Below are 9486 nucleotides of genomic sequence, written 5' to 3'. Positions count from 1 at the left end.
GGTGGCTGGGGGTCGGGCTTTGGCTGCTTTTAAATCGGGGTTTTGGTGTCAATAGAATATCAAAGCATTGCCGCTTTCTTTTTATATTTTTCTTCCTATATTGTCATTTCTGTTGAATTTGGAAGCAACGACAGGATTTGCTTTCTGTCTAGTTCAGGAATGTTTAAAATAAACCCAAAATGCGACGAGGGCGCGTTCCCCTTTCCTCGGCTTCTCGGGACACGGGTGGCGGTGAGGCTCTGCCCCGTCCCCACGTTAACCCTGTGCCCCAGGACCCCCTGAGGACCCATCCTCTCCGCCCCGGCAGACGGCATCCCACAAAGCCTCACCAGCTCCCTCGTAAAAATGGACCTGGCAGCTTTCGGCGAGATTAAAATACCACACAGATCTGCTGCGCTTTTGTTTTTAAACGCTTGAATGCATTAGCATTGATTTATTTTTAATACAACCAAGCACCTGTGATTTTTTGAATGTTATTTCTATTTGTTCTCTTTGCAAAAGTAATTATAACGTTGTTCTTAAGCTGCGGGCGCAGCCTCCCAGCCACGCTGCTGTGCCGGGGTGGTGGAACTGGTGTGGCTCTGTACCACACTGCTTGGCTCCCAGTGCCACCAAATATTTCCTTTATTCTGTGCTCCTGTGTAGCTGCACCTGTTGTAAGGGGCCTAAAGAAAAGGAAAAAGCCTTTTCTTTCCTCTTTTTTAATTTCTGGGTTTTTTTCCCCTTAATCTCAACAGGCCTTCAGCATCCCAGCTGAGAAAGCCCACAGCCTGTTTACTGCCTGCAAGCCTTGGGGGGGGAGAGAGTGGAGAGGTTCAAGGTCACGGGTAAAGACAACAGACCTGCAGGTCTCCCCTCACCTGCTCGAATGCTTGTGCCTGAACTCTGTGATGTTTCGAATCACCTTGCACATTTAATGGAAGTACAGGCAGGAACTCACTAAGCAAATGAGCCCCTCCTTTAATTCCATTTGCTTACACTGCTTATTTTTCTCCTGCATAATTATTTTTAAAGGAAAATTTAATTTTGTTTAGTAGGAACAAAGTTTAACACTCTATAAGCTTTGTCTTCAGCAGACCTCCATCTGGTAAGCTTTTTTTTTTTTAATTATTTTTAAAACAGCCTAGTAAATTGTGTGTGTTTAAGATGCACTTCTCATTAAGATGAAATACTTCCATCTCGTAGGATCATCTGTTTTTAAGGATGCAGTGATATACTCCATTTTTCCCCCAGCTAACCAAATCTCAGCGGCGAGTTCATCCCCTGGACCTGCCCGGCACACGCTGTGGGTCGTGCTCTGCCATGAACTAGATGCAGCCGTCGGAGCTGACCGAAGGAAAAAAGGGTCAGGTGGAGAGCTCGGAGAGGGCACAGCAGGGACCATTAAGTGGCAAATGATCTCAGGAAAGGGAAACGTTTTATTTATTTATTTATTGTTAAGTACAGATGGTGTGGGGGGAAAAAAAAAAGGCTGTAAGAAGACCAAAAGACATGGGTGTAACTATATATAGATGTACAGCTGTTTCCTTCAGGTGTTATAATTCAAAAACGTAGGATGATTAATTTTGAAAGTTGAAATGTATAGCAGATTCTGATTACATCTGAGTGTCTATAATTTAGCTACTTAGTAAAATTAACTTGACGTTTTTAGTGAGCTGTGAGGACAATAATGTGTGAAGAGACTGAAGAACAAGTTTGACTGCATGCTCTTCCCTTACCTCCCCCTTTTTCAATTTGCGACGTTTATTTTTAACTTTTCCAATTTTTCTGGCATCTTTCCTTTAATCCAGACAAATGAGTTTGCCTCCCCCTGCTGTCAGCTACGGATGATGCCGTTTCATTATTGAGCTTTTATTTCCCTTGCTGGACTAGAGGTGCAAGACCTTGGCAGCCGTACCTCGAGCTGGAGGTTCAGGCCAACTCAGGTAAGTCTGTAGGTCGGGATGTCCGAGGCACGTGAGGTTCCTCAGAGCATGACACCCCCAGGAAGGCTGTGGGACCTCCCATCAAACCCATTTTTCATACTTCAGAGGAAGCCCTGCAAAAAGGGACCACAGAAACTGGTATCCTTAACGTGCATGTCTTTATGTTGGTTTTCCTGAATAAAGAAAAGGGAGGATGCAGCAGCCCCTACCAGTTAGTATCAAGGCACAGTTTAGAAGCGAAGTGATTCAGAGGGCCTTTGTGCTATTCAGAGGTAGCTGAGTATCTTCAAACTGTAGGGAACCTAATTTGAAGGAACCAAAGCTTCAGTGGAAGGAGGGAGCCACTCTGGCTTGTCTTACCCCACGTGTTGTGCAGTGCTGCTGGACCAGCTCTTGCCCGGCTCAGTGGGTGTAACAGTGACCTCTCCCCCCAGCCAGGTTTCGATGAGCACAAATTCATTTTTTGTAAAAGCCTATTGCACCTCGGTGATGCTCTCAAGTGCCCAACCCAAGGACCCAATATAACCACAGACCTGGTGCTAACCTTCTTGGATGACAAGGGACGTTACCTTTTGTAACGGGGACACCATCAATTCGGGGGGGGGAATATATCCCATGTTGTGTGAAATTCACTTAGTTCAATAAAGCCATGATGGCACCATAACATCTACTTTTGTAACCAAAAATCACTTTAAAATATGGTCTTGTTGGGGTTAAACTAAACTATTGTCCCAGTTCATTTTGTGCCCCTGCGAGCAGGGTGCAGGTGGTCAGCCCTGCTGCGAAACCGGGTGCTCGAGCGACTCAAACGGGAGGCAAAATTGAAAAGGCAGCAGGCGGGGTGAGTGGAGCACAAGGGGAGCGCACCGAGGCGTGTTTTCTGCTGGCATTCCTGGCCTTGCCAAATAGCATTGTTAGATGTATCCACATGGGACATAAAAAACAATAGTAAAAGATTTATTTACATTTAAGAAATAGTTTTTGGTGTGTTTAGCAGAAAAATAGATTTCATGGCCACCTGTCCTCTCTGCAAAGATCTTGGGGGGGGGGGGGGGGGCAGGGATGACACCAACGCTTTGCCAACAGCGAGATGTCTTTCACTTACGGCTTCTTGAAAGCAAGTTCCCAGCAGCCCCGTACAGCTCTGCCACCAAGGGCAGGATTAACCCCACCTGACCCAGGAAACCAACTCGCTGCTCTGGCTCCTCTCTTCACCAAGCACTCCAAGCAAAATAACACAAACACACTTGTGACTATTTTTCATTTTAATCGTCTGATTCTAAGTAATATTTTCAGACTTAGGTTTCTAACAGGGCAATAAGAAAGCTCAGCATCAGGCAGCTTCCAGAAGAATCTTCCAGACATGTTTAAAATGCTTTAAAATATTGAACATTTCTCATATTGCTACAAAGCAATGACAACTGGCAGAATTATTTTTTTTTTAACCTATATTCTTTTAGCAGTAGGGAAACAGTTTGGAAGGTGGATCATGTTCTTGATTCTTTCAGGACCTGCTTGACTGTAACAACAAAGTTTTATAACTTGACAAGTACAAATATAAAATTTAAAATGAGCCAACTTTTAAAAAAATCTGGATTTTTCTTCAATACCTCCAGTACCTTGCTTCTGTAATAAATATTAAAAACCATCTTTTACATTACTGAAAATGTTAAATAAGTTATTTACCAAAAGATTTTTTTGTCCTTTTTTTTTTTTTCTTGGTCAAAGGCTGATTCCATTAAAAGAGCTGAACAAACATTTTTACATCAATAAATAGTAAGGCATAAAGAAGCAAACAACAATCATGGGACCAGTCTTTTTTAGTGGAACTTCCTCCTTCAGAGAATCCTTTTTTTGCTGGCATAGGAAGGTGATTTTTGATTCTCAGCTGGTGGGACCTGGTTAGAAAAGAAATAATTATTACTTCAAATGCACAGAACTTGTTCCTACCCCTGCAAAAGGATCCGTGAATAGGAGCTTCTGTGTGCAGCAGATCTTCAAATTAAAGCAGTTTTCTGTAAGCAGAAAGACTTTTTGATGTCATCACTTTCTAACTCGGGTAGGGCTGAGACAACAGTACAGCAGCGGCACGGGGAAGTGTCACACGGCTGGTGAGATTCACAGAAAAGGTTAGAGGAAAATTTAAGGAGGGGCTGGGAAACGTACGATCTTTCAGAGTGGAACAGTGTGAGGAGAAGGATGGGATTTAGGAGTCAAGAAGCGTATTACATCCTTCTGGGAGTAAAGTCTGAACCTTCTGGGAGAAATCAAATCTGAACAGTGATTACTTAAACACTCAAACTAATTTAATACACTGCATTAGCAAATAGGTGTTTGCAAAAGCTTTGCCTGTTGGGTCTATAGTTAAATAAAAAAAAGCACCACCAGTTATTAACACATAGACAAGCTTTAAATAAGGGTGCCTTTTGTGAACTTATTCAGCAGACAGGTTATTGGACTGTGATCTGCTGAAAATAAAGTACTGGAAGGTGACAGACATGAATATTAATCTAGGGAAAGCATCAGAAAAGAGAGGGTTTAGCTGTTTACATGGTCAGTCATAAAACTCTAATTTAAACATCAAACATTGCAGAATATTTATCATACTAAACTGCTGTCACCCAGTCTTGATTAGGTAGCAAACCTAAAGCAAATCAGACTAATTCTGCAAAATACTACTGACACGGCAATGCAGATTTCTAATGAGTATATACCAAGGAACTAAATGCAAGCAAAAATTTTACTTACTTCCAGGTTTCCTCTAGCCTTCTTCAAGACATCATGAGTCAAAACCACTGGAAAGAAAGAGGAGATTACAAAGAATACTGCACAGCCTTTCTATAGTCCCTGTATTCAAGTGTTATGACCAAATATTAATTACATAATGTATGAACTCACATCTACAAGGTGGGCAGCACCCAGGCAATCATACAGACCCCCCCAGCACCACTCCAACCCAGAACCATTACTCCTTCCCAAGCCCTGTGCAGGAGCTCGGGCTGATGTGCAAACCTCCCATTGCAAGGACCTGAGATTGAGGGGCAACACTGTCCAAGCAGAGTTAGGGGAGGGCAGGTCTGAAGCAGCGCCAGTGCTAGAATGCCATTTCCTACCCCTGGCCCATGTGCTATCTATCTATCTAGCACATAAATCTGCTTTTCAAATCTAACAAGTGGAAGTAAGTGTTTTATAAGTAAGTTTTTCTACCATACCAAGAGTGAAATGTGAAAACACACATAGCTCATCAGTACATTGAACATCCCAGATACGAACAGCCCCCTGCAATACTGATGACCTGGTTCCTTCAATCTAAGTCATCAAGGGAAGACCTTTTGTTAATTTTAAGGGGAGATGGCGCTTGATCTAACTACACTTTGATCTATTAGGTAGCCTACTCGAGCAAGGGAAGGAGAACAGGGGAGAGAAAAATGGTGCGGTGAAGAGGTGATGGGGGACGATGGGCTGGGAAGAGGACAGATGGCAAAAGGTGTCTGCCAGCTCCTCCAGTAGTTCAAGGACAAAGCAACCTATAGATGCTTCAGGGAAATCATGTCAGTGGCTCGCTCTGAAGGGTTCCAAGTTTTCTCTATTCATCCAGCTAGTTTGCCTCTGTGGGGACAGCACGAGCCCTGTGAACGGAGGAGGGGAGGCTTCTAAACAAAACTGATATTTAGAAATGTCAGGTTAAATATGTGATTCTCTAATCTGTGTCAGCTCCATAACTGCTGAAAAATACCATTCACAAGTACCAATTTAAGATTCCAGTCTCAAAAATAAACAATTTAGCCATAATAAAGATTTTTCATTACAATAATAAGAACCCAACAACTCCAAGGGTATAGCTGTCATGAGATAATTATACCCTTGGCAGATTACTGCAATTTGGCACTGCATTGTTACATGTTCAGAGGTTCAGATGAGGTTTATAAGCAATGAGTTCTCTCGCCAGAGAAAGCACACAGAAGACTTGGAGCCACAACAATGTTTCAGTTTCTGCCTCTAAATATATTTAGGAATGCTCAACTAAATAACAGAGGGAACCTGAATATCCTCAGTGGAGTGGCCAGCTAACAGGATGTTTGGAGAACGAAGGCAGGCAAGGTCACCTACTGCAATGCCTTTGCTTTCTTACTAGCAAAAGGAGAAAGGAAGAAATAACAAAAACAAGCGTAAGCATCCTAACAAAATCCAGCAGCTTCATCTGATCCACCAGTTTTGTTGTATGCTTGGTCAGGAATTTGTGTACAGATGCAATTTAGAAACACTTCTGAAATTGCTCTTTAAGGCAAAGGTAACTTGACATCCATAATTCCTGTAATCAATGAAACTTACGGAAAATCCTATCTAGGTCTTTCTGTGTAGCAGAGTGCTCTCTGCTCATACAGAACTCTGCTAGTAAATTCATTTCACCTGGCAAACTAGATTTTTCTAAATCAAAAATATTAAATTCAGTACATGAAGAGAATTTAGAGGATGTGACACTAATAGTGAAGCTGCTGCTAGGCAGGCAGTACTTTGCATTAAGGAGATTTCAGAAAATGCAGGCTTCATTTTATTAGGACCTAGTTCAGATGAGGTTGAATGCCCTGAAAAGGAGTGAGCAAAGTAAGGGGGAGATGGACTCTTCTCTTTTTGAAAGTATGGGTGGGCAGAGTGGCTGTGGGGATAACATTTTGGCCATAGGGGTAAAAATCTCTGCTGATTTATACTCTGCCCAGCCCTAGTGAAATTACCCCATATGTCTGAGATGTCACTGCAACTAGGAACTGACCAAACTGAACCAACAAAGCTACCCCAGGGATATTATTCGGACTGACATAATAGAATAGCTTTGATTTTTATATGACAACCCCCAACTGAGCTATTTAACTTTAAAACCTAGATGAATTACTGATCACACAAGCGCCATTCCAGTATAGAGTAATGAATCATTTAGTCCCACCTCTTAACAGAAGGTAAGGATAGGGGCTTTTTTTTAAAGAAGAAAATTAAAATCCTCCTCCTGCAATACACCTATTGCCATACCATGAAGGTAGAGAAGACATTAGCTCCGTTCAAATCTCTTCTGATGAGGGATTAAACTCTAAAGCAGAAGAGGTGGATCTCTTAAAACAGCCACCTGGCTTAACACAGCTACAATATAGCCCATGTTCAACTTGTTTTCAAGTTTCCAGATAATTTTCCAGATACAGCTCCTAAGGGTAAAGTATCACTTCACAGCATGTCCGAATTTTTCCTTAAAAAAAAAGACCCATAGTAAGCTTTTGTTTCCCTTTTTCTGAGCCTTCTGTTCTTTTGCACTTATCAGTCTGGTGTAGAGCATTAACAAATCTCCTTTGCTGCTGCTGCTTTGGCTTTTCCCAGTATTCAGCTATCTAGTGCAATACACGCAACAGACAGGCACCTCAAAATCTAAAAGACTAATTCCACATTTATCAAGACTGAGGCAAAAATCACAATTTTGAGAAAGACGTCAAAAACTTTGGCTGGAATGGTCTACAGCAGCAATAACTTTGTCAGTAAATTACGTAGGACAGAAAACTTGGGGAATGGCAGTATCTGCAATGGAATAACTCAAGTAAATTAGTGGCAATTAGTGGCAGCAGCATGGATTGACACTTTATCAGTGGTTTGTGTAAAACCCTGAACTGCTCCTCATGTTAGACTATGCAGCCTTTTGTAGTTGGGCAACTTCTTTCCATTTGAATGAGGTTCCATCAGTCCTGTACAGCCTGAACCTCGTGAATTGTTTGTCGCTAACAACTGAGTGCGCACAAGGAAACACCGGTCAGAGCAACTGCAGAAGAACAGGTGCCTGTATTCATTTTGTTGTTTCTCCAATTTTAGACGTAGCCACGGACTACAAAAATTAAAAAAAAAAGAAGCAGAAATAAAGCATACACTTACACTGATCAATGATGACTTTCTCCATGTTTTCCTTCAGCTGGTTTGTGGAGTGCAAGCGTTTCACTGTGCTGTGTAACTTCTTCTCTTGCTCGGACAGTTTCTTACGTAATCTAAATATTTCTGCTTTCATTCCTTCATCCTAAATTGAGAGAATATTATATTAAAGCATTATATAAATGAATAAATTATAAAATTATAATTATATAATTTTATATAATTATAAAATATAAAGTATATACTTTGTACATTAATTGCTAAATACTTTCATACAAGACCCCTCAAGCTTCCTTAGAGTATGAACAACTGAAAGAAGTGAAACACCACCGAGTGCCTGTCCTTCCACATTCATGTCCCCAATGATGTATGATTCTATGACATCTGCCAAGAGACAACTACAATTCTTAGCTGGCTTTTAGTGCAATTCATTTTTATGCTAGTCTGAGGAAAGTCTTAACACCAGTGCCTATTTTTGTTTTCAAACTTCCATTCCTCCTCTTTCCCCCCCCCACCAGAAAATACAATGAAGGCCAGTGCTATGGGGTCAGCAAGTATCCCATCTGCCAGGTGCAGAGCTTCCAGCTTCCTTCTCCAGGGTTCTGTTAATAGTTGATGCTGCCTTTATCAAAGGGCTGAAAGGCATTGTATGAATGGCTGAGACACTTTCATTGCAAAATTAGTTGGCAGTATCATTATTCAAGGTTCAGTTTTCACCACCAATTCCAACTAAGTTATGGTTAGTATCTTTTAAAACAGGACTACGAGTAGCCCTGACATCTGCCGGTATCACTGATCTGGATCCTCATGCAAATTTAAGCTTGTACATTTTTCTTGTTGTTATGCCACTAGTTAAATAATAGTATCTTCTGGAATTCACCCCTAGCATTTAGGTCTTCAGGAGAACTGATTACTCACAACTCCTGTGGGGCTGAAGAGAAGGCAGTGAATGCTCAGTATCTTTTAGAATCAAGCTTCAAGACATATTCTTTCATATATTGCATTTAAGACATCAAAAGCAATCTAATGTCCTTAAGATCTCAGGATGTTGGATAACAAACTCTAGAAAAGATTCTGTTAGACTCTAATTAGGTGCATCCTGGGAACTCAGATCCCCCATATGTTGAGGGCTGATTTTGAGAAGTCACTGATCCAGATCAAGGCGGTTTAGATCAGTACAACAGTAAAGCATTAGATGTATCACACATACACTGAAAGACCTGTGTGTGTATATGATATATTCTGATACTGCAATCCAGGCCAACATATAGCTGTCTATAGAGAATATACACATAAGGATAAAAATGGAAGTAAACACATTTGTCACAACATCCCAAATAGGGAGCTGAAACATCAGTGAAGTATATTAGACAGCACAGTTCTTTGTTACTGCTTTTGTGATTTTACACATTTAAGGATGCTAGGAAATAACAACAAAAAGGTTATTAAAATTATATATAAAATGTTTACTTTCCTAAAGTTTTTTTTTTTCCCCAACAATATCCTGCCTCCCTTAAGAAGCACATAGAAAAACCTCAGTGAAAACACTTTAAATTTATTTTAAAGCCAGAGTTTGAAACAGTTTCATTACTGAGTGGTGGTATTATGACAGTATAGATAATTCATTCCTCATTCAGTTTACTTCCATTCATTTGCATAG

At 41.0% G+C, this 9486-nt stretch overlaps 1 protein-coding gene across 8 annotated transcripts in view; it reads right to left on the bottom strand.

The window, feature by feature from the left end:
• Positions 1–3172: 3172 nt before the first annotated feature.
• CDK5RAP2 (CDK5 regulatory subunit associated protein 2) overlaps positions 3173–9486 on the bottom strand; it is an 82514-nt gene continuing 76200 nt past the window's right edge. For 5 of the 8 annotated variants that reach the window (XM_075772894.1, XM_075772892.1, XM_075772890.1 and 2 more), the window contains 3 exons: positions 7833–7971; positions 4674–4720; positions 3629–3823 (listed from right to left, as the gene is read on the bottom strand). In XM_075772894.1, coding sequence (XP_075629009.1) covers positions 3764–3823; positions 4674–4720; positions 7833–7971 — 246 coding nt within the window. In that variant the 3' untranslated portion in view covers positions 3629–3763. Of the gene's footprint in view, positions 3824–4673; positions 4721–7832; positions 7972–9486 lie in introns of all 8 variants that reach the window. The other 3 variants (XM_075772889.1, XM_075772891.1, XR_012838523.1) reach the window with 2 other exon arrangements.

This window comes from Balearica regulorum, chromosome 20 (assembly GCF_011004875.1).
Source record: "Balearica regulorum gibbericeps isolate bBalReg1 chromosome 20, bBalReg1.pri, whole genome shotgun sequence".
Taxonomy (NCBI): Eukaryota; Metazoa; Chordata; class Aves; order Gruiformes; family Gruidae; genus Balearica; species Balearica regulorum.
Note: the sequence above shows the minus strand (reverse complement) of the source record. Positions and strands in the feature narration are given on the sequence as shown.